The sequence below is a fragment of the Coregonus lavaretus genome (assembly GCF_964263955.1).
Source record: "Coregonus lavaretus genome assembly, chromosome: 4".
Lineage (NCBI taxonomy): Eukaryota > Metazoa > Chordata > Actinopteri > Salmoniformes > Salmonidae > Coregonus > Coregonus lavaretus.
The window spans coordinates 29,092,843-29,118,152 of NC_139991.1; the positions used below are offsets into that span (position 1 = coordinate 29,092,843).

Here is a 25,310-nt window from a genome sequence, read left to right on the forward strand (position 1 = left end):
TTCACCAGAGCCCATAGCAAAAGTAGTGCACTATATAGGGAATAGGGTGACATTTTGGACGCTGGCCGTGCCAAGTTGAACAACTGCTCAGCTGGAAATCTTCAATAAAGACTCACTGAGGGGATGTGTCTGACACTGACAGCTAGGCTGGCTGCTTATCAGGGGGAAATGACTTCAGCTAGAGGTCTCTCTGTACTTTAATCTTTACAATGTTTTGCAATTCCACAAATAACTGTTGGAGTCCAGGCCAAACTGGAATAAACAGAAGTCGGTCAAATTGCCTGTCTCATAGCTCCTACATTGTACTGGGATGCCTGGGGTTGCTTTAAGCCCTAAATACAATGGACTAGGAACCATGGTTTTACCTTGATTTGCCTTTGGGTAAATGGGTCTTTCCAGGTCAGGAGACCCAGCTTTGCAAGCCTGCTTCAGAGCCAGACGTGGGTCTGAGCTTAGACGTTCCTTACGAATTCTGATTCTCTGAGCTTTCACTGAAAGCTGGTCTCCAAGCATACTCGTTATCACCATGGAGACCAAGGTTAATTACCAGTATCAGATGAGGCACTAACCCAATTCTGTAAAACAGTCACTCTAAATTTCAATCTGACAAACTTGGAACATCCTCCTTTTTCATCTACTCGAAAACAGACGAAGGACAGGAAGTCTGTCCTTATTTTGATTTTGAAATCAACATCTAGGACTTGTCATTTATAGACCAACAACAAACATAAATAGAGAGCTAGTTGTCAAGTGCCTGCCGGTCTGTCCCATCCTCAGTCATACCAAAGTGTTATTGGCAGTGGTGGGCGATAGTTAGTTCACTAGCTGGCTGTCTCTATACAGACTATACACATTGGCTGTGGTGTGAGACAGCTGTAGACAGCTGTCTTTCGGTCTGTCTATCTGTAGACTATCATTACCTCATGTGGTAAGCCTCTCCCGTGTTACCCTAGAAACCTGAGTATACCCCATAGAGACTACTCCAATCTCTACCCTGATCCCTGGGTGGGCTCTCCCAGTCTCTTGTGGCCCCAGAAGGTCATATTTACCTGGGTGTTGCTCTGGTCTCCCTTGGCAGCCCTTTCCCGGTCGAGGGCCCAGTTCTGGGTGTTTTCTTTGGTATGGTAGTCATTAATAGAACAAATAACTGCCTGGTGGATCGAGTGATGAGAGCAGGTCAGATCAACCCCTTGAATCCTCTTTCTGCAATGTGAGCATTTCCCTCAGAGCCTTGGCTTGTGTGTGTGTGTCCCAAGTGCCTTACACTTGGAAACCTCCCTCAGTGAATCAGCGGTATTCCTCTATAATGGTTTACAGGGGGGTTTGGGTCCTGTGGGTTAAATCTATCAGTCTTCCCTCACTGCAGTACTGTCCTCACACAGTTAATAAAGATAATTGAATTAAGGGAGTTGAGTTAGAGCCCTCTTGGCTCTCTCTGTGTGATATCTGGCTTAACCGCTGTTTTCAGCCATTACCACTAGAGAAGCTGTATGCAGGTCTCGATTGTTATGACATTAGGCTGGTGGATTATGTTACAGTACTGTGGACTTTTCAGTCCGCATGGTCAGGTTTTCTCCCAACACCAAATAGTGTCCACTTCAGTACTGGAGCAGTGTGTGTAACCATGGGCTTTCTCCCAACACTAACTACTGCCCACTCAGATATAGGGATTTCTCTCAACACTAACTAGTGTCCACTTCGGTACCAGGGCAGACTAGAGTGTTGTGTCTGTGGGCCTGCAGCTATCCCCACTTTATATCAGCGGCTGGTTATCGGTCATTTGTTGGACGGGCGGATGCCTCCGCTGGGCAGCGCAGCACTGCTTAAGTAAACAGGAAGACACTAAAGCTGGCCGGATAAGTGGGCTAGGGTAGCGGCCCTCTAACCGCCCGGCCAGGCCGACTGACGCTGTCTCAATATCCCAACCCCCCCTCAACAGTCAGTGCTCCATAACAGACTTCAGCGGACATCCATCCCCGCTCTCCAGCACAACCCTATTACCCAGAAAAGGTGTGTCACAGTTTAGCCACTGTGTATGTGTTTCTATGTTATTCAGGAGAACAATAGGTATCTATCACCAACACAGAGCCGATTTGAAGTGGGTGGGTGAAATTTGAAGTGGGTGGGTGAATTATTTCAGTGTCTTTTTCCCAGTGCACACAGCCACCACAGCAATCCCATGATGCCATTGTGTGTTGTGTTGCAGGCTGTCCTTCTACTCCGGCCACTCCTCCTTCTCCATGTACTGCATGCTGTTCCTGGCAGTAAGTATGCTCTATGGGGTTTCCTCAAAGGGCAAATATGTGCACTCACTAATAGGGCATGTATCATAGAGCTGGGCGATATGGACAAAAATCCATATCATGATAAATGTATTGAATTACAACGATAAATTGAAATCAATGGGCACCAGTTTTTTTTATTTTTTTATTTTACCTTTAACTACCACTTGAAATGTAGCCAAAAATTGTTCCATCAACAGTCACCCATATTAGAAAATGTATTTCATTTCAAACTTCACATTTCTCTAGTAGGGCCCTATAGGTTATTTATCATAATGAACGATATCAGCAAAATGTTCAAGATAAGTGGTCTGTTTGGTTGGTGTCGATCATTTTCGGTTTATCGTCCCAGCTCTAATGTATCAGATTCATATTAGAAAGTATCATATCCATTATCAGTTTACAGTGCAGAGACACAGTGGACATTTATAGAGGGTCATTGGATGTGTTAATAATTCTATATGAATATTTAATACTCCAAATGCAGCAAAAATACCATGAATCTGATATACACTACTGTTCCAAAGTTTGGGGTCACTTAGAAATGTCCTTGTTTTTGAAAGAAAAGCAATTTGTTTGTCCATTAAAATAGCATCAAATTGATCAGAAATACAGTGTAGACATTGTTAATGTTGTAAATGGCTATTGTAGCTGGAAACGGCTGATACATTATTTTTTTTTGAATATCTACATAGGCCCATTATCAGCAACCCTCAGTCCTGTGTTCCAATGGCACGTTGTGTTTGCTAATCCAAGTTTATCATTTTAAAAGGCTAATTGATCATTAGAAAACCCTTTTGCAATTATGTTAGCACAGCTGAAAACTGTTGTGCTGATTAAAGAAGCAATAAAACGGTCCTTCTTGAGACTAGTTGAGTGTCTGAAGTATCAGCAATTGTGGGTTCGATTACAGGCTCAAAATGGCCAGAAACAAATAACTTTCTTCTGAAACTTGTCAGTCTATTCTTGTTGTGAGAAATGAAGGCTATTCCATGCGAGCAATTGCCAAGAAACTGAAGATCTCGTACAACGCTGTGTACTACTCCCTTCACAGAACAGTCTCTAACCAGAATAGAAAGAGGAGTGGGAGGCCCCGGTGCACAACTGAGCAAGAGGACAAATACATTAGTGTCTAGTTTGAGAAACAGATGCCTCACAGGTCCTCAACTGGCAGCTTCATTAAATAGTACCCGCAAAACACCAGTCTCAACGTCAAAAGTGAAGAGGCGACTCCGGGATGCTGACCTTCTAGGCAGAGTTGCAAAGAAAAAGCAATATCTCAGACTGGCCAATAAAAGATTAAGATGGGCAAAAGAACACAGACACTGGACTTTTTCTTTGCAACTCTGCCTAGGTCAGCATCCCGGAGTCACCTCTTCACTGTTGACGTTGAGACTAATGTATTTGTCCTCTTGCGCAGTTGTGCACCGGGGACTCCCACTCCTCTTTCTATTCTGGTTAGAGCCAGTTTGCGCTGTTCTGTGAAGGGAGTAGTACAAAGCGTTGTACGAGATCTTCAGTTTATTGGCAATTGCTCTCATGGAATAGACTTCATTTCTCAGAACAAGAATGGACTGATGAGTTTCAGAAGAAAGTTATTTGTTTCTGGCCATTTTGAGCCTGTAATTGAACCCATAATTGCTGATGCTCCAGATACTAAACTAGTCTCAAGAAGGCCAGTTTTATTGCTTCTTTAATCAGCACAACAGTTTTCAGCTGTGCTAACAATTGCAAAAGGGTTTTCTAATGATCAATTAGCCTTTTAAAATGATAAACTTGGATTAGCAAACACAACGTGCCATTGGAACACAGGACTGATGGTTGCTGATAATGGGCCTATGTAGATATTCCATTAAAAATCAGCCGTTTCCAGCTACAATAGAATTTACAACATTAACAATATCTACACTGTATTTCTGATCAATTTGATGTTATTTTAATGGACAAAAAATGTGCTAAGTGACCCCAAACTTTTGAACGGTAGTGTACGTCGTCGGCAAGTAAATCAGATTTGTTAGACCAACTGAGTTTACTGCAGCGCAGAGACGTACAGTATATACTGAACAAAAATATAAACGTAACTGAGTGGCGCAGTGGTCTAAGGCATTGCAGTGCTAGCTGTGCCACTAGAGATCCTGGTTCGAATCCAGGCTCTGTCGCAGCCGGCCGTGACCGGGAGACTCATGGGCAGCGCACAATTGGCCTAGCGTTGTCCAGGGTAGGGGAGGGAATGGCCGGCAGGGATGTAGCTCAGTTGATAGAGCATGGCGTTTGCAACGCCAGGGTTGTGGGTTCGATTCCCACGGGGGACCAGTATGAAAAAAAAAATATATATATATATATATACAAAAAAAAAATGTATTCACTAACTGTAAGTCGCTCTGGATAAGAGCGTCTGCTAAATGACTAAAATGTAAATGTAAATGGAACAATTAACGATTTTACTGAGTTATATTTAATGTAAGGAAATCAGTCAATTGAAATAAATAAATTAGGCCCTAATCTATGGATTTCACATGACTGGGCAGGGGCGCAGCCATGTGTGGGCCTGGGAGGGCATAGGCCTACCCACTTGGGAGCCAGGCCTACCAAATCACATTGAGTTTTACCCCACAAAAGGGCTTTATTACAGACAGAAATACTCCTCAGTTTCATTAGCTGTCCGGGTGGCTGGTCTCAGACGATCCCCTAGGTGAAGAAGCCGGATGTGGAGGTCCTGGGCTGGCATGGTTACACGTGGTCTGCAGTTGAGGCTGGTTAGACGTACTGCCAAATTCTCTCAAATGACATTGGAGGTGGCTTATGGTAGAGAAATGAACATTTACTTCTCTGGCAATAGCTCTGTCGGACATTTCTGCAGTCAGCATGCCAATTGCACTCTCCCTCAGCTTGAGACATCTGCGGCATTGTGTTGTGACAAAACTGCACATTTGAGTGGCCTTTTGGCCCCAGCACAAGGTGCACCTGTGTAATGTTCATGCTGTTTAATCAGCTTCTTGATATGCCACACCTGTCAGGTGGATTAATTAGCTTGGCAAAGTTGAAATGCTCACTAACAGGGATGTAATCAAATTTGTGCACAAAATAAGACAAGCTTTTTGTGGGTATAGAACATTTCTGGGATCTTTTATTTCAGTTCATGAAACATGGGACCAACACTTCACATGTTGCGTTTATATTTTTGTTCAATATACTTGTTGACATACAGTACATGGTTCAGATTCATATTAGAGAACTGATTTTACCTCAAGTTCACTACAGTGCAGAGACATGGGATGATAAATATAAAGGCCCATTGCATACATCGAATACTGATACTCAAAATGCAGCAAAACATATCAGTGCACTACGTTGATCTTTACTGGGGTGTAGACAGTTATGTTGGCTTAGACAGCTGTGGATGGTCAACAAAGTCGTGTATTTTGTGAGCTGGGTCTCTGACTATAACACGCTAAATGGACCCTAGTTCTGTTATCTTAGAAACAGGATGTCCTTCTTCAGGTGATGCAGGACTCAGGTGTACAGCAATGCTTTACACACTAATACACCCTTTCATTACCTACAGTAACCTTGGGTAAGGTGGCATATCTTTCTATAGTATGTTTGTTAAAGCCAACAAAACAGCACATTGACAGAGGTAGCCTGTGCTATTTTGCTCCCTCCAGGAACCAAACTTCAGTTATGAGTAAGACTGATGAGCATAACAACCATTACCCCTATACGTCGACAGAAACAGATCAAAGGTCGTGGGGGACAAAGTCCTGGCACTGTACCGAGTGCAGACAATTACTGCAGCAAATGGAACTGTGTCACAAAGGCAGTTAAGACCTTCAAACAGCAGTTTTAAAGTCCAAGAACAGAGAGAGGTGTGTCCAGTCTATCTCTGCATACCAGTAAAATCACAATGCGAATGAGAAGTTCATAGTCTATTTTAAGAAGCGTCACTGGTTTGTTTTCCTTTTAAAATGAATAGACCAGACACACTCGTCATTGTACAAACACATTCAGAACTACTGAGTCGAGCAGATTTTTGTCCCATTGAACAAAATGATCCAAGGGTACAGACAGGCCATAACCATGTACACTGATTTGGAAAATGTATTACACTATGATAAGCAGTCAACTTTGGAGTTGGAAATGGCTCTAAATTGAACAGTAGATTATTAGATTACACTTGTTTTGATATGTTGATCTATTTCACTCACTTATCTCTACTGTATATGGAATTTGACATTTCAAGGCCTTAACTTTATCAATTTATAGGCCTAGTAAAATGGGCAGAAGGCTGATTGGTTGGTTAAATACTACTTTGGAAGTTTTAACTGTGCAGTAGGTTTATATCCAGGACTTGAGAAGCTGCCATGTAGAGCAGTTAGAGTGCGGAGTCAGAGTTGGTTTAAGAAAACAGCATCAAAACCAGAATGATGTTTGCATACACACAAACAATAACCAGAACACACAGTGGCAAAACCAGCTCATAAACATCAATGGAGGAGCAGAAAACCAGACTTTCAAACAGTAGTCAACACGAACCTCAAGAAGAAAACAAAAGAGGATTAAACCATGGCAACTACTGGTTTCAACCTACAATTGCTCTGGCAACGTTGCTATGCAGCAGATGCTGTGCTCCACCCACCCTTGTGTTGTGTGCAAGGTTGGGTATTGTGACAGCAAACCAATTTGTTGTAAAATTAACAATAAAGTATAATTGTAGTCTAACAGGTCAAATTAGTATTAAATCCATTTAGAGTAACTCATTTCCATTTTAACTTGCCGAACAAGTTTAGTAGTAAAAACCACAAGGACTTTTTTTTTTACACCTTTATTTAACTAGGCAACTCTTTAAACTCATTTCCATCTGTCTCCCAGCTGTACATCCAGGCCAGACTGCAGGCAGAGTGGGCTAGACTCCTGAGACCAACACTCCAGTTCTTCGCGATCGCTGCATCCGTGTACACTGGCCTGTCACGTGTGTCCGACTACAAACACCACTGGAGCGACGTCCTGGCTGGCCTTATTCAGGGGGCACTCATGGCCATACTGGTGGTGAGTTACCACCACACTGCTACATTTGGTTAAGGCAATTCAGCTTTATTTGTCACAATGAAAATTGGTCTCCTACTCTTAGCTACTATTACCCTGAGGTTAGAGGGGTATTTCACCCAGACCCCATGATTTGTAGTCAAAAGGTGTCTCCTGACCTGAGATACTATATAGACCTATACATGTCCCACTTTAAAGCCTTACTTCTTTACTTTCTACCTAAGTAGCCATATAGCCAATCTCTTCAATAAAATCATGAACACTTGTCTTTCCCCTGCAGGTATTTTTCGTGTCAGACTTCTTCAAGAAGAGGGTGGAACCTCAGGAGGTGGAGATTCCCCATACCAGCCTGCAAGAGACACCCACTAACGGAAACCATTACGACAGCAGCCCCAACTAAGCTATAGAGAAAAGGAACCATGCACCCGCGTATCCGGTGGGAAGCGTTTACTGCATGCACATCATATCCCACTAAGGGTCGGACCACTGGGGTGGAAATAAATGCTACGTCCCAAATGGCACCCTACTCCCTAAATAGTGCACTAGTTTTGACCAGGACCCATAGGGCTATTACCAAAACTAGTGTACTATGTAGGGAATAGGGTGCCATTTGGGAAGCAGAAAGACATGTGAATGTAACCCTGCTTTGTGCTTTCCTGACCTATGACCTGGAGCCAAGCTGTCTGAGCTCCCTATTGTACTCTGAGTCCCACCCATATTGCCTTGGCTGGACTGCTACTGCTGCTATTACAGCTTCCTGTGTATTATTATTATCCAGACCAATATGTATCTTCAACTGAAGCAACAAAAAAAAATAAACAATACAATGTTTAATCCATCTGTATGTTAAAAGAAATCACTATACAGACTTTATTAAAAATTTTTCAAATATGTACAAATGTTGCGCTTCTTGGAAGGAAAAGAAGCCATTTTATGCTTATTAACATGAACACAAATAAAAATGTCATGATGGAAGATACTTAAACCAACAAAGGTGATCATATTCTTACAAAGATGTCACAAAATACAACAAATCACAGATATAGACTGGCAGCAAACACAATATCCCTCTTGATTTTTGTAATACCTATAATGAAAAACACAAAAGAAATACATGAGTATACTTGGCGTTGATATTGTTCAATGTAGACTAGAACAGATCACCCTCCGCAGACTTGTTCTCCTACTATTGGCTTGAGCTTACAGACTACACATGAGCATTCTGTCAGGCTGAAACCAGTAGATATAGGGCAGTGAACAGATCTTACCCTCTGCAAACTTGTTCTCCAGCTCGGTGTTACCGATGGCCTTGGCAGCTTGACACATCTGACGGAGCAGCTCCTCCAGGCGACGCATGCAGCGGATGATACTCCCTACAGACAAAGGAGAGAGAAGGTCAGCCAGCACAGGGAGACAGTTATACCACAGACAGAGCAGAGAGATGGGATGATACTCCCTATGGATAGACAAACAGGGATCAGTATGAAAACTGTCAACTATGCACAGATCAGGGAGACAGGGATCCGTACTCAGACAGGAGTCTCTTGAGATATGGGTCAGTTTGACCAGAGCAATACCTATAGAGTGATAGCCCGCAGTCAAAATAACAGCACTGGAGTCATTCAAATAAAGGAGGATGTGTGTATAACTTGGGAAAATCAGGGGAGATTATCCATTGTAGTCAATGGGGGAGTTGCCTAAAAGTTTGAGTCTTCAGTTAAGATTCGGCCCAAGGCCATTAAATGGTTAACCTAAACAATATTGGAAGACCGCTCCAGCTGAACTATACAACAACATGGTACCATGAGTACCAACCACACCAAGGCTCGCCTGCCACTGTGACCAGAACCCCCACTCACCAAGCGAGAAGAACAACCCTTCCCCTACTCACTCCAACTCCCCTTATAAAAATACAACCACATAGTTTACACCTTAGCTTCACATGGAATCTAGAGCCAAAATCTCAGAAGGATCTGATAACTGAACTCTGATAATCTTGCGTGTCGCAATTAAAAAGGGAGATGCATATTTTCCTGCTCATGTCAGGGTGATATACAGAACCAAATACCAGTCTTATCGCTAGAGCTACTTTGGAGAGAGAATGAGAGCATTAGGGGGAGATCGGTTTCAGCTATTTCTCATTTTAAATCCTCTACACTCATGGTGCCTTAAAGCTACAATCTGGGATTTGTTTTTCAGCGAAACAGCAGCCCTGTCACTCTAGAGGGATGGGACTGGGGAAACGTAACCCCTCTCAAATTCATAGACGGCGCCTCTAGATGCAAGGACTGACAGTCCATGATATACACATGATAGTGGTAAACATATTTTGAAGCTATACATCTGCTGATGTAAAAAGGGCTTTATAAATACATTTAATTGATTGCAGCCCATGCCCATTGCAGTTCATACATGAGGTAAAAAGCTATTCTTCCCTGAAGTATACCTCAGAAAGACAGAAACCATTCCAGCCATAAGGGACTAGGCCTACAGCCAATTCTGAATGAAGAGAAAACCATGTGTTTCAACATGAGAGTTCTTCACCCGGTCTTCTGGCTCTCCTTCCATGTACTACAACATGCCAGTTTGCAAAACAAATAAAAGTTATTAACTGCTAGTCATAGAGACATCGGCCAACGGACGACCCCACATGGAAACAGAAAAACAACAATTGGAGAGAGCTGTCCATTAGATTGGCACTGAACTTGTGTTAGGAGAGTTACCTTGCACTGGATAGGTTTACCAAATGCATGGGGATACCCAAGATGGCGTAGCAGTGCGGTCGTGTTCTCTTGTGTGTCCTGTAAATAGCCAGTTTTTTCCGTATATATTTCCCTATCACACTTTTCATCCTTCTACTAAATATACTTTCCTGCAACCCGCCTTACTCAATGTGGAACGGATTAAATATTTACTCACCTTTATCAAGAATCTCCAGTTGAAACTAGCCAGCAAGCTAACTAGCTACTTGCTATTAGCCACTGTTAGCGGTTTTAACCCGGAATAACTGAATCACTGGACCTTAACAGCGGATCGCAACTAGCTAGCCGCAACCGAATGGATGTCGAATGGATGTTGCTGTAGGCTAAATCACCACTGCCCCCGAAGCAAGCACCAGTTAGCCTCGAGCAGGCCCATATCCCGGCTATCTACCTCTCTGTCTACCGGACAAAAGTAGCCAGCTAACCAGCCACCGTTAGCGGTTTTTCACCATTGTCCGTGGCCTGCACTACCTACCAGCCAGCTCTAGCCTGGACTATTATCGGCCAGTCTGCACTGTCTGCACAGCGCGTTATCACTGAATCACTGGACCTTTAACACTGGATAATCACAACTAGCTAGCTGCAACCAAATGAACGTTGTTGTTGGCTAATCAGCCTTGAGCTAGCCTTGAGTCAGGCACATCTCCCGGCTATCTACCTCTCTGTCAACCGGACGGGACCTCCTAGAGTCGACACGGAGCCCCGCCGATCCATCACGACTGGTCTGTGGTTTCAACAGGCTTCCCATTGCGAAGACCACGAAGATCCATCTGCTAGCCCCGGCCCGCTAGCACACGCAAACAACAGCCGTGCTTCCTGCTCGCTGTTCCGTAGCACCAATTCGAACTGCTCTCGGACTCACATATTGCTGATCACTCAGCTGCACAGCTGATGCCTGCTGGACTGTTCCTTTACACGGTACCCTGTCCTGTTTATCTGTTTAGCCTCAGCCCAAACTTTATCGCCATTACCAGTTGTTGTCTTAGCTCTCTCTAATAACACCTGTGATTGCTTATGCCTCTCTCCCATGTCAATATGCCTTGCCTATTGCTGTTCCAGTTAGTTCTTATTATACAATTTCACTGTAGAACCCCAAGTCCCTCTCAAACTGCCTCAAATAGTTCCTTTGTTCCACCCCCCATACACGCCGAGAACGGCTCAATCGGTGCCTCCAGTGATGCTCTCTCTTTCATTGTTACCCAACGCTTAGGCTGTACTCATATCCTTCCATATACTTGTCTGTCATAATGCCCTGAATCTATTCTACAATGGCCGGAAATCTGCCCCCTTTATTCTCTGTACCCAACGCACTAGAAGACCAGTTCTTAAAGCCTTTAGCCATATCCTTATTCTAGTCCTCCTCTGTTCCTCTGGTGATGTAGAGGCTAACCCAGGCCCTGCAGCCCCCAGTATCACTCCTACTCCCCAGGAACGATCATTTGTTGACTTCTGTAACCGTAAAAGCCTTGGTTTTCTGCACGTTAAACATCAGAAGCCTCCTCCCTAAGTTTGAGTTATTCACTGCGTTAGCACACTCTGCCAACCCTGATGTTCTAGCAGTGTCTGAATCCTGGCTTAGGAAGGCCACCAACAATTCTGAAATTTCCACCCCCAACTACAACATTTTCCGTCTAGATAGAACTGCCAAAGGGGGTTGAGTTGCAATCTACTGTAGAGATCTATCATACTATCCAGGTCTGTGCCCAAACAGTTTGAGCTTCTACTTCAAAAAATCCACCTTTCCAGAAATAAGTCTCTCACTGTTGCCGCTTGCTACAGACCCCCCTCAGCCCCCAGCTGTGCCCTGGACACCATATGTGAATTGATTGCCCCCCATTTATCCTCAGAATTCGTACTGCTTGGTGACCTAAATTGGGATATGCTTAACACCCCGGCCATCCTACAATCCAAACTATATGCCCTCAATCTCATACAAATTATCAACGAACCTACCAGGTACAACCCTAAATCTGTAAACATGGGCACCCTCATAGATATCATCCTGACTAACTTACCCTCTAAATACACCTCCGCTGTCTTCAACCAGGATCTCAGCGATCACTGCCTTATTGCCTGCGTCCGTAACGGGTCCGCGGTCAAATGACCACCCCTCATCACTGTCAAACGCTCACTAAAACACTTTAGCGAGCAGGCCTTCCTAATTGACCTGGCCCAGGTATCCTGGATGGATATCGATCTCATTCCGTCAGTAGAGGATGCCTGGTTGTTCTTTAAAAGTAATTTCCTCTCAATCTTAAATAAACATGCCCATTCAAAAAATACAGAACTAAGAACAGATATAGCCCCTGGTTCTCCTCAGACTTGACTGCCCTTGACCAGCACAAAAACATCCTGTGGCGTACTGCATTAGCATCGAATATCCCCCGCGATATGCAAGTTTTCAGGGAAGTTAGGAACCAATATACACAAGCAGTTAGGAAAGCAAAGGCTAGCTTTTTCAAACAGAAATGTGCATCCTGTAGCACTAACTCCAAAAAGTTTTGGGACACTAAAGTCCATGGAGAATAAGAGTACCTCCTCCCAGCTGGGAAACACTATCACCACCGATAAATCTACAATAATGGAGAATTTCAACAAGCATTTTGCTACGGCTGGCCATGCTTTCCACCTGGCTACCACTACCCCAGCCACCAGCTCTGCAACTCCCCCCCCCTTCACACAAATTCAGACAGCTGATGTTCTGAAAGAGCTACAAAATCTGGACCCCTACAAATCATCTGGGCTAGACAATCTGGACCCTTTCTTTCTAAAACTAGCCGCTGAAATTGTCGAAACCCCAATTACTAGCCTGTTCAACCTCTCTTTCGTAACGTCTGAGATCCCCAGAGATTGGAAAGCTGCCGCGGTCATCCCCCTCTTCAAAGGGGGTGACACTCTAGATCCAAACTGTTACAGACCTATATCCATCCTGCCCTGCCTTTCGAAAGTTTTTGAAAGCCAAGTTAACAAACAGATCACCGACCATTTCGAATCCCACCGTACCTTCTCCGCTATGCAATCCGGTTTCCGAGCTGGTCATGGGTGCACCTCAGCCACGCTCAAGGTCCTAAATGATATTATAACCGCGATCGATAATAGACAGTACTGTGCAGCAGTCTTCATCGACCTGGCCAAGGCTTTCGACTGTCAACCACCGCATTCTTATTGGCAGACTAAATAGCCTTGGTTTCTCAAATGACTGCCTCGCCTGGTTCACCAACTACTTCTCAGATAGTTCAATGTGTCAAATCGGAGGGCCTGTTGTCTGGACCTATGGCAGTCTCTATGGGGGTGCCACAGGGTTCAATTCTTGGGCCGACTCTTTTCTCTGTGTATATCAATGATGTCGCTCTTGCTGCTGGTGACTCTCAGATCCACCTCTACGCAGACGACACCATTTTGTATACATCTGGCCCTTCATTGGACACTGTGTTAACAAACCTCCAAACGAGCTTCAATGCCATACAACACTCCTTCAGTACATTTACATTCAGTAGCCTCCAACTGCTCTTAAAAACTAAATGCATGCTCTTCAATCGAACGCTGCTGGCACCCGCCCACCCGACTAGAATCACTACTCTCGACGGGTCTGACCTAGAGTATGTGGACAACTACAAATACCTAGGTGTCTGGTTAGACTGTAAACTCTCCTTCCAGACTCACATTAAGCATCTCCAATCCAAAGTTAAATCTAGAATCGGCTTCCTATTTCGCAACAAAGCCTCCTTCACTCATGCTGCCAAACATGCCCTCGTAAAACTGACTATCCTACCGATCCTTGACTTCGGCGATGTCATTTACAAAATAGCCTCCAACACTCTACTCAGCAAATTGGATGTAGTCTATCACAGTGCCATCCGTTTTGTCACCAAAGCACCATATACTACCCACCACTGTGACCTGTACGCTTTTGTTGGCTGGTCCTCACTACATATTCGTCGCCAAACCCACTGGCTCCAGGCCATCTATAAATCACTGTTGGCAAATCCCTGCCTTAGCTTAGCTCATTGGTCACCATAGCAATACCAACCCGTAGTATGCGCTCTAGCAGGTATCTCTCACTGGTCATCCCCAAAGCCAACACCTCCTTTGGCCGCCATTCCTTCCAGTTCTCTGCTGCCAATGACTGGAACGAATTGCAAAAATCTCTGGCGCTGGAGACTCTTATCTCCCTCACTAACTTTAAGCATCAGTTGTCAGAGCACCTTACCGATCACTGCACCTGTACACAGCCCATCTGAAATTAGCCCACCCAACTACCTCATCCCCATATTACTTATTTTGCTCATTTGCACCCCAGTATCTCTGTTTGCACATAATCTCTTGCACATCTATCATTCCAGTGTTAATACTAATAGTAAATTATTTTGCACTATGGCCTATTTATTGCCTTACCTCCATAACTTGCTACATTTGCACACACTGTATATATATTTTCTGTTGTATTTTTTTTACTTTGTTTTGTTTTACCCCATATGTAACTCTGTGTTGTTGTTTTTAATCGCACTGCTTTGCTTTATCTTGGCCAGGTCGCAGTTGTAAATGAGAACTTGTTCTCAACTGTCTTACCTGGTTAAATAAAGGTTAAATAAAATAAATAAAAATACCCCACACGGAAACAGAAAAACTACACTACCATTCAAAAGTTTTAGAACACCTACTCATTCAACGGTTTTTCTTTATTTTGACTATTTTCTACATTGTAGAATAATGAAAGACATCAAAATTATGAAATAACATATGGAATCATGTAGTAACCGAAAATTGTTTTACAAATCAAAATATATTTGAGATTTTTCAAATAGCCACCCTTTGCCTTGATGACAGCTTTGCACACTCTTGGCATTCTCTTAACCAGCTCCACCTGGAATGCTTTTCCAACAGTCTTGAAGGAGTTCCCGCATATGCTGAGCACTTGTTGGCTGCTTTTCCTTCACTCTGCGGTCCGACTCATTCCAAACCATCTCAATTTAGTTGAGGTCGGGGGATTGTGGAGGCCAGGTCATCTGATGCAGCACTCCCTCGCTCTCCTTCTTGGTAAAATAGCCCTTACACAACCTGGAGGTGTGTTGAGTCATTGTCCTGTTGAAAAACAAATGACAGTCCCACTAAGCCCAAACCAGATGGGATGGCGTATCACTGCAGAACACTGTGGTAGCCATGCTGGTTAAGTGTGCCTTGAATTCTAAATAAATAACAGTGTCACCAGCAAAGCAACAACACCTCCTCCATGCTCTATGGTGGGAACTACACATGCAGAGATCATCCGTTCACCCATACCGCGTTTCACAAAGACACAGCTGTTGGAACCAAAAATCTCCAATTTAGACTCCAGACCAAAGGACAAATTTCCACCGGTCTAATGTCCATTGATCGTGTTTCTTGGCCCAAGCAAGTCTCTTCTTCTTATTGGTGTCCTTTAGTAGTGGTTTCTTTGCAGCAATCCAACCATGAAGGCCTGATTCACACAGTCTCCTCTGAACAGTTGATGTTGAGATGTGTATGTTACTTGAACTCTGTGAAGCATTTATTTGGGCTGCAATTTCTGAGGCTGGTAACTCTAATGAACTTATCCTCTGCAGCAGAGGTAACTCTGGGTCTTCCATTCCTGTGGCGGTCCTCATGAGCCAGTTTCATCATAGCGCTTGATGGTTTTTGCAACAGCACTTGAAGAAACTTTAAAAGTTCTTGAAATGTTCCGTATTGACTGACCATGTTTTAAAGTAATGATGGACTGTCGTTTCTCTTTGCTTATTTGAGCTGTTCTTACCATAATATGGACTTGGTCTTTTACCAAATAGGGCTGTCACAACACAACTGATTGGCTAAAACGCATTAAGAGGGAAATAAAATCCACAAATTAACTTTTAAGAAGGCACACCTGTTAATTGAAATGCATTCCAGGTGACTACCTCATGAAGAGAATGCCAAGCGTGTGCAAAGCTGTCATCAAGGCACTTTTTTGGTTACTACATGATTCCATGTGTTATTTCATACTTTTGATGTCTTCACTATTATTCTACAATGTAGAAAATAGTTTAAATAAAACCCTTGAATGAGTAGGTGTTCTTTTGACCGGCAGTGAACGTTTGGAGAGCGCTGTCCATTTCATAGGCACTGGACATATATTAGAGCGTCAGAGGTTAGCCAGGTGAGTTACCTTCAAAGACGTCGGTCATCTTGCAGATCTGTGCGAAGGTGGATCCGTTAGCCCAGGTGTAGACCACGTCCATTAGGTGAGGCCTGAACTTGTCCAGGTAGGTCTCCTCATCCACCTCCAGCTTAGCCTCCGCAGACACCTTGGCAATGCGCTTGGCACACTCCTAACAACCAGACATAAATTCAAGATTTTATTACATCCATATGACAGTCAAATGCTGCATGCACAATGGCACCCTATTACTTTTATAGTGCACTAATTTTGACCTGAGCCCTATGTATACTGGTCAAAAGTAGAGCACTACATTTGGGATACAACCATTTACCGACATACATAGCTATAGGGTATAGGCTAACATAAAAAAGAAACAATAAAACAATTTAAAAGGGAAAACAAGTACGAATTAAAAGTACATAGCCCATCTTACTCTTTGATGATGCTATTTCAGCAAACATCCATTCACATGAAGGCAAACACTCAGACAGGGAGACCCAATCTTTTATCTTTCACCAAACATCTAGGTTGTAGACTGTCCGCCTAGACTCTAGCTGGCTTGGCAGTGCTGACAGGTTTCAGCAGACAGAAACAGCAGTAAGTCAGACTAGGTAGACTGGTTGGATGCCAAGTCACATGCCGGTGTATGCTTTGGTTCACAAACAGCCTGAGCTTAGTGTTAGAAACCACACATCAGAAAAGCAGACTAAACCAGGTCTGAGGGGTGTATCACAAAGCAGAATTATGAAGTTATTTAAATCATATTTAGAAAAGCGAGCTGCTACACTCATTGGCTGTATCCCAAATGGCACTGTATTCCCTACTGTATGCAGAGCACTACTTTTGACCAGTCACACATATTGATCATGCTTTGTAACGTATGCTAACCCCCAGGACAGAGCTTATTCTGCTGTGTAGTGAATAATGTTTACCTGCATCTGTCTCAGTGGTCCAGCCAGCTGCTCTGTCAGCTTGGGCATCTCGCTAGCCTGAGAGAAGGAAGAGAACAGAAACACAACATGATGACGTTAGTCTAAAGCTTTGGACACACCGCGACCACCTGCTGGGTGTCAAGGAGCGAACGTGTTTTTACCAATTCAACATCTAGAATAATTTGAAAAACAAAAAATGTTGGCTGATACTGTGGTAAGAGGCACTTGGTAGCAGGAGTATTGGTCTGTCTCCGCCCTTAGTACTCCTAATAAGAAAAGTGTCAAAACATTACTAGGTGATTGATTTAAGAAGAAACATGCAGAGTGAGCTACATCAGTAATGGGAGGGAGCAGTCTTCTGTTTCTTTACCTCATCATTTCTACTGTGAAGGCTACAGTGCCTTCAGAAAGTATTCATACCCCTCGACTTATTCCACATTTTGTTGTGTCAGCCTGAATTCAAAATGGATTAAATTGATATATTTTTTCCTCACCCTTCTACACTATAATACCCCATAATAACAAAGTGAAAACATGTTTTTAGAAATATTAACAAATGTATTGAAAATGGAATAAAGAAATCTCATGTACATAAGTATTCATACCCCTTCGCTATGACACTCCAAATTGAGCTCCGGTGCATCCAATTTCCTTTGATCATCCTTGAGATGTCACTACAACTTGATTGGAGTCCACCTGTGGCCAATTCAATTGATTGGACATGATTTAGAAAGAAACAACTGTCTATAAGGTCCCATAGTTGACAGCGCATGTCAGAGCAGAAACTATACCATGAAGTCCAAGGAACTGTCCATAGATCTCCGAGATTGTGATTGAAAGGCAGGTCATGGCTCACATCTACACCATTATCCCAGAAACCCCAGACCCACTCCAATTTGCATTCCGCCCCAACATATCCACAGATAATGCAATCTCTATTGCACTCCACACTGCCCTTTCCCACCTGGACAAAAGGCACACCTACGTGAGAATGCTATTCATTGACTACAGCTCAGCGTTCAACACCATAGTGCCCTCAAAGCTCATCACTAAGCTAAGGACCCTGGGACTAAACACCTCCCTCTGCAACTGGATCCTGGACATCCTGACGGGCCACCACCAGGTGGTAAGGGTAGGTAACAACATCTGCCACGCTGATCCTCAACACGGTGGCCCCTCAGGGATGTGTGCTCAGTCCCCTCCTGTACTCCCTGTTCACCCATGATTGCATGGGCAGGCACGACTCCAACACAATCATTAAGTTTGCCGACGACACAACAGTGGTAGGCCTGATCACCGACAACGATGAGACAGCCTATAGGGAGGAGGTCAGAGACCTGGCTGTGTGGTGCCAGGATAACAACCTCTCCCTCAACGTGATCAAGACAAAGGAGATTGTGGACTACAGGAAAAAGAGGACCGAGCACGCCCCCATTCTCATCGACGGGGCTGTAGTGGAGCAGGTTGAGAGCTTCAAGTTCCTTGGTGTCCACATCACCAACAAACTATCATGGTCCAAACACACCAAGACAGTCATGAAGAGGGCACGACAAAGCCTATTCCCACACCCCCCCCCCCCCCACCCCCCACCACCCACCAGATCTCAAACCTATTGAGCTGTTGTGGGAGCAGCTTGACCGTATGGTACGTAAGAAGTGCCCATCAAGCCAATCCAACTTGTGGGAGGTGCTTCAGGAAGCATGGGGTGAAAACTCTTCAGATTACCTCAACAAATTGACAACTAGAATGCCAAAGGTCTGCAAGGCTGTAATTGCTGCAAATGGAGGATTCTTTGATGAAAGCATAGTTTGAAGGACAATTATTATTTCAATTAAAAATCATTATTTCTAACCTTGTCAATGACTACATTTCCTATTCATTTTGCTATATTTCCTATTTAAACTCATTTCATGTATGTTTTCATAGAAAACAAGGACATTTCTAAGTGACCCCAAACGTTTGAACGGTAGTGTAGGTAGAGTTAAAGTGACTATGCATAGACAATAAACAACAGAGTAGCAGCAGCGTAAAAGAGGTGGTGGTGGGGGGAACAATGCAAGTAGTCCGGGTAGCCATTTGATTAGCTGTTCAGGAGTCTTATGGCTTGGGGGTAGAAGTTGTTAAGAAGCCTTTTAGACCTAGACTTGGCGGTCCGGTACCGCTTGCCGTGCGGTAGCAGAGAGAACAGTCTATGACTAGGGTGGCTGGAGTCTTTGACAATTTTTTGGGTCTTCCTCTGACACCGCCTGGTATACAGGTCCTGGATGGCAGGAAGCTTGGCCCCAGTGATGTACTGGGCCGTACGCACTATCCTCTGTAGTGCCTTGTGGTCGGATGCCGAGCAGTTGCCATACCAGGCGGTGATGCAACCAGTCAGGATGCTCTCGATGGTGCAGCTGTAGAATTTTTGGAGGATCTGGAGACCCATGCCAAATCTTTCCAGTCTCCTGAGGGGAATGTCTACACTGTATTTCTGATCAATTTGATGTTATTTTAATGGACAAAACAACTACTTTTCTTTCGAAAACTTTCGAGGACATTTCTATGTGACCCAAAACTTTTGAACGGTAGTATGTATATATATATATATATACACACATATACACATACATACATACACATACACATACATACATACAGTGGGGAGAACAAGTATTTGATACACTGCCGATTTTGCAGGTTTTCCTACTTACAAAGCATGTAGAGGTCTGTAATTTTTATCATAGGTACACTTCAACTGTGAGAGACGGAATCTAAAACAAAAATCCAGAAAATCACATTGTATGATTTTTAAGTAATTAATTTGCATTTTATTGCATGACATAAGTATTTGATCACCTACCAACCAGTAAGAATTCCAGCTCTCACAGACCTGTTAGTTTTTCTTTAAGAAGCCCTCCTGTTCTCCACTTATTACCTGTATTAACTGCACCTGTTTGAACTCATTACCTGTATAAAAGACACCTGTCCACACACTCAATCAAACAGACTCCAACCTCTCCACAATGGCCAAGACCAGAGAGCTGTGTAAGGACATCAGGGATAAAATTGTAGACCTGCACAAGGCTGGGATGGGCTACAGGACAATAGACAAGCAGCTTGGTGAGAAGGCAACAACTGTTGGCGCAATTATTAGAAAATGGAAGAAGTTCAAGATGACGGTCAATCACCCTCGGTCTGGGGCTCCATGCAAGAGCTCACCTCGTGGGGCATCAATGATCATGAGGAAGGTGAGGGATCAGCCCAGAACTACACGGCAGGACCTGGTCAATGACCTGAAGAGAGCTGGGACCACAGTCTCAAAGAAAACCATTGGTAACACACTACGCCGTCATGGATTAAAATCCTGCAGCGCACACAAGGTCCCCCTGCTCAAGCCAGCGCATGTCCAGGCCCGTCTGAAGTTTGCCAATGACCATCTGGATGATCCAGAGGAGGAATGGGAGAAGGTCATGTGGTCTGATGAGACAAAAATATAGCTTTCTGGTCTAAACTCCACTCGCCGTGTTTGGAGGAAGAAGAAGGATGAGTACAACCCCAAGAACACCATCCCAACCGTGAAGCATGGAGGTGGAAAGATAATTCTTTGTGGATGCTTTTCTGCAAAGGGGACAGGACGACTGCACCGTATTGAGGGGAGGATGGATGGGGCCATGTATCGCGAGATCTTGGCCAACAACCTCCTTCCCTCAGTAAGAGCATTGAAGATGGGTCGTGGCTGGGTCTTCCAGCATGACAACGACCCAAAACACACAGCCAGGGCAACTAAGGAGTGGCTCCGTAAGAAGCATCTCAAGGTCCTGGAGTGGCCTAGCCAGTCTCCAGACCTGAACCCAATAGAAAATCTTTGGAGGGAGCTGAAAGTCCGTATTGCCCAGCGACAGCCCCGAAACCTGAAGGATCTGGAGAAGGTCTGTATGGAGGAGTGGGCCAAAATCCCTGCTGCAGTGTGTGCAAACCTGGTCAAGACCCACAGGAAACGTATGATCTCTGTAATTGCAAACAAAGGTTTCTGTACCAAATATTAAGTTCTGCTTTTCTGATGTATCAAATACTTATGTCATGCAATAAAATGCAAATTAATTATTTAAAAATCATACAATGTGATTTTTCTCACAGTTGAAGTGTACCTAAGATAAAAATTACAGACCTCTACATGCTTTGTAAGTAGGAAAACCTGCAAAATCGGCAGTGTATCAAATACTTGTTCTCCCCACTGTGTGTGTGTGTGTGTGTGTGTGTATATATATATATATATATATTCTCCACACTATGAGGTTGGAATAAAACTGTGAAACGTATGATAATGTCCTTTTAGTGTAAGGGCTGTTTGAAAAGACTGCCTGAAATTTCAGCCTGTTTTGGTTGGATGGAGTTTTGACCTGCCTGGTGACATCACCATGTGGTAAATTAGTTAGACCAATAAGAAAGTTAAATTAGTTAAAGGAAAACTCCACCCAAAAACTAGAGTACCAGTCAAAAGTTTGGACACTCATTGAAGGGTTTTTCTTTATTTTTACTATTTTATACATTGTAGAATAATAGCGAAGATATCAAAACTATGAAATAACACATATGTAATCATGTAGTAACCAAAAAAAGTGTTAAAGAAATCAAAATATATTTTATATTTGAGATTCTTCAAAGTAGCCACCCTTTGCCTTGAAGACAGCTTTGCACACTCTTGGCATTCTCTCAACCAGCTTCATGAGGTAGTCACCTGGAATGCATTTCAATTAACAGGTGTGCCATGTTAAAAGTTAAATTGTGGAATTTCTTTCCTTCTTAATGCGTTTGAGCCAATCAGTTGTGTTGTGACAAGGTAGGGGTTGTATACAGAAGATAGCCCTATTTGGTAAAAGACCAAGTCCATATTATGGCAAGAACAGCTCAAATAATCAAAGAGAAAAGACAGTCCATCATTACTTTAAGACATTAAGGTCAGTCAATATGGAAAATTAAGAACTTTGAAAGTTTCTTCAAGTGCAGTCGCAAAAAACATCAAGTGCTATAATGAAACTGGCTCTCATGAGGACCGCCACAGGAAAGGAAGACCCAGAGTTACCTCTGCTGCAGAGGATAAGTTCATTAGAGTTAACTGCACCGCAGATTGCAGCCCAAATAAATGCTTCACACAGTTCAAGTAACAGACCCGTCTCAACATCAACTGTTCAGAGACTGCGTGAATCAGGCCTTCATGGTCGAATTGCTGCAAAGAAACAACTACTAAAGGACACCAATAAGAAGAAGAGACTTGCTTGGGCCAAGAAACACAATCAATGGACATTAGACCGGTGGAAATGTGTCCTTTGGTCTGGAGTCCAAATTGGAGATTTTTGGTTCCAACCGCCGTGTCTTTGTGAGACGCAGAGTAGGTGAACGGATGATCTCCGCATGTGTGGTTCCCACCGTGAAGCATGGAGGAGGTGGTGAGATGGTGCTTTGCTGGTGACACTGTCTGTGATTTATTTAGAATTCAAGGCACACTTAACCAACATGGCTACCACAGCATTCTGCAGCGATACGCCATCCCATCTGGTTTGCGCTTAGTGGGACTATAATTAGTTTTTCAACAGGACAATGACCCAACACACCTCCAGGCTGTGTAAGGGCTATTTGCCCAAGAAGTAGAGTGATGGAGTGCTGCATCAGATGACCTGGCTTCCCCAATCCCCCAACCTCAACCCAATTGAGATGGTTTGAAATTTGAGTTGGACCGCAGAGTGAAGGAAAAGCAGCCAACAAGTGCTCAGCATATGTGGGAACTCATTCAAGACTGTTGGAAACGCATTCCTCATGAAGCTGGTTGACAGAATGCCAATAGTGTGCAAAGCTGTCATCAAGGCAAAGGGTGGCCATTTGAAGAATCTCAAATATCAAATTTATTTTGATTTGTTTAACACTTTTTTTGGTTACTACATGATTCCATATGTGTTATTTCATAGTTTTGATGTCTTCACTATTATTCTACAATGTAGAAAATTGTAAAAACAAAGGAAACCCCTTGAATGAGTAGGTGTGTCCAAACTTTTGACAGGTACTGTACCTTTTTGAAAACTTGATTTCTGACATGCAAAACATTTTGGGACTATATCAACAATGGACTAATGAAACAAAAACCAATATACAGTTTTTGGGTGGATTTTCCTTTAATAGACCAATAAGAAATAAAGTTCCAAATCTGTCTGCCAATAACAGCTAATTTTCAGTTTTCCCCTCCCCACTCAAACCACTCCCAGACAGTCTTAACAAAATTCTTGCTTGAGAAATAGCGGTTAGCTAAGAAGCGATTTTAGTTTTTTTGACCATTTTAATTGAAAACAATCACAGTAAGGTACTTAATTGTTACTCAAAACTGATTTGATATTGAGATTAAAAACTGCTGCATTGAACTTTTAAAGGATCAGAGTGGTGAAGTGAAAGTCTACCTCCTGCAGATGCGGAGGGGGGGGATACAAGACTGTTCCCCCACTTTTTGTCTTTATAAAGTTTCCCACTTGTTCGAGGGAAATAATAAATATGTGTGACTGTTTTCTTGATCCCATTTCCCACTCTCCTATGGTAGTGCCTCAGGCCCCTCTCCCCTCTCTGTGCCCTACTCCCAAGCCTATTCTCTCTCTGGCTCAGTGCCCTGTGTGACGCCCCATTAAGCCCTGGTGTTTTTAGCCTGTCATGAGATCTGCTCTGCCTGTCTGTGCCCTCACCATCCTCTCCAGCAGCAGCATTAGGTAGAAGCAACAGAGGAGAGGGAGCAGCTGCATAAATATCAACATACAACACACTGTAGCCTTTATGCAGGGCAGTGGGGCGACAGGACACTGGACGACAGCTGCATGTGAATGTCACAGAGCTGATCTGCTAACAGACAACAGAGGCACGAGAGAGAGAGAAATACTTGCAGGCAGTAGATATGACATGATACATATAGAAGCCTAAAACTAAATTAAAGTATAGACAGTTGACATGATAATACACAAACACAGAGCTAGACCCTTAAATGTATTCTTGACTTGATGATGCACACACGGCACTAGACCTTTGCTGATGAATACACCTGTACTGTCATTACACTATGATACACAAACACATGGAGGTAGCAAGACCATGACTCCAGGCATTTCACACCCCATCACTAAGTTGGAACACATCCTAACGTGAGGGCTGCCATACTGGGACCAGCAGTGAAGAGTCTGTGGCGCTGTATCGCCGAGCTTACAGTGAACAATGAACACTCAGAGAGGAGAAACAGCCCAGAGATCTACTTTTGGCAGAGTGACCAACTGCCTGTACGATGGAGTTTACAGAGTGGAATTTGTTAGTGGGGAGGTCAATCATTTAGGAAGCCAAGACAAAGTTTTCAAACATTTTACACAGGAATTCCTTGTTGGGAGAGGAAGCATCAAGTTGATGTATTGAGGATTTGATTCATCAAAAAAAAACTAAAATTCAAGATATGGGGACATTAGGCTACTATCAGACTTGAAGTAATAGGTTAGAGTGCTTTTAGTGAACGGTGTAAGAAATGTTGTGACGATGTTTGAAGTTGAAGAGTGTGGGAAAGAAGGATGTTGTCTATCTGGCCAAAAGTATGTTTTATCTGATTACGTAGGAAAAGTAGTGTGTGCGTGCGTCTTACATTCTCCTGGAAGACGAAGACGCTGAGTAGAGCGGTAACCTGTTCTGCAGTCAGATCGTTGAACAGGCCGTTGAACATCATCTCAGTCAGTAGCAGCTCATCAGCACTGGATCAAACACAGGTCTCAGATCAGTCAGTGACAGAGTTTTTTTTAACAACATGTTAATATAGATAACTGTTCTAAGATCAGCTGAACACCATCTCAGTCATCAGCAGCTCATCAGCCAGGGGTTAAAGCAACAAAAATTATCCCATGACAAACTTAATTCGATCTCAGATGGATTGTCTTGGGCCAAGTTAACCTACCCTTTCATGTAAGAAAGTCATGACCATCACGCTTTTAGGGAAAGATTATTATTTTGTACCTGTATTAAACTGCGAGTTTGGCCAATTCCAGTCCCCTTGCGTACGGGGTCCGGGGTCCTCCCCGGGATACATTTTATATAGAAGGACTGAGAAGCTCAGTTCTGGTGACTTTTTAAAAGGACATTATACTCCAAA

At 43.4% G+C, this 25,310-nt stretch overlaps 2 protein-coding genes across 5 annotated transcripts in view; one reads left to right on the forward strand and one right to left on the reverse strand.

Moving 5' to 3' along the window:
* The window catches only part of LOC311127847 (phospholipid phosphatase 1-like), a 52,148-nt gene extending 43,844 nt beyond the window's left edge, over positions 1-8,304 (forward strand). For 2 of the 4 annotated variants that reach the window (XR_014613150.1, XR_014613151.1), the window contains exons 4-7: positions 2,207-2,264; positions 7,152-7,328; positions 7,606-7,828; positions 7,928-8,304. Coding sequence is in view for 2 of the 4 variants with exons in the window: in XM_084159734.1 (XP_084015860.1) it covers positions 2,207-2,264; positions 7,152-7,328; positions 7,606-7,725 (355 nt within the window). In the remaining 2 variants the exon portion in view is untranslated. Of the gene's footprint in view, positions 1-2,206; positions 2,265-7,151; positions 7,329-7,605 lie in introns of all 4 variants that reach the window. The other 2 variants (XM_084159734.1, XM_084159735.1) reach the window with 1 other exon arrangement.
* LOC311127846 (exosome RNA helicase MTR4) overlaps positions 8,150-25,310 on the reverse strand; it is a 51,642-nt gene continuing 34,481 nt past the window's right edge. The window contains exons 22-26 of the mRNA XM_084159733.1: positions 24,810-24,915; positions 17,174-17,230; positions 16,248-16,410; positions 8,594-8,698; positions 8,150-8,412 (exon numbers count right to left, since the gene is read on the reverse strand). Coding sequence (XP_084015859.1) covers positions 8,360-8,412; positions 8,594-8,698; positions 16,248-16,410; positions 17,174-17,230; positions 24,810-24,915 — 484 coding nt within the window. The 3' untranslated portion in view covers positions 8,150-8,359. The remainder of the gene's footprint in view (positions 8,413-8,593; positions 8,699-16,247; positions 16,411-17,173; positions 17,231-24,809; positions 24,916-25,310) is intronic.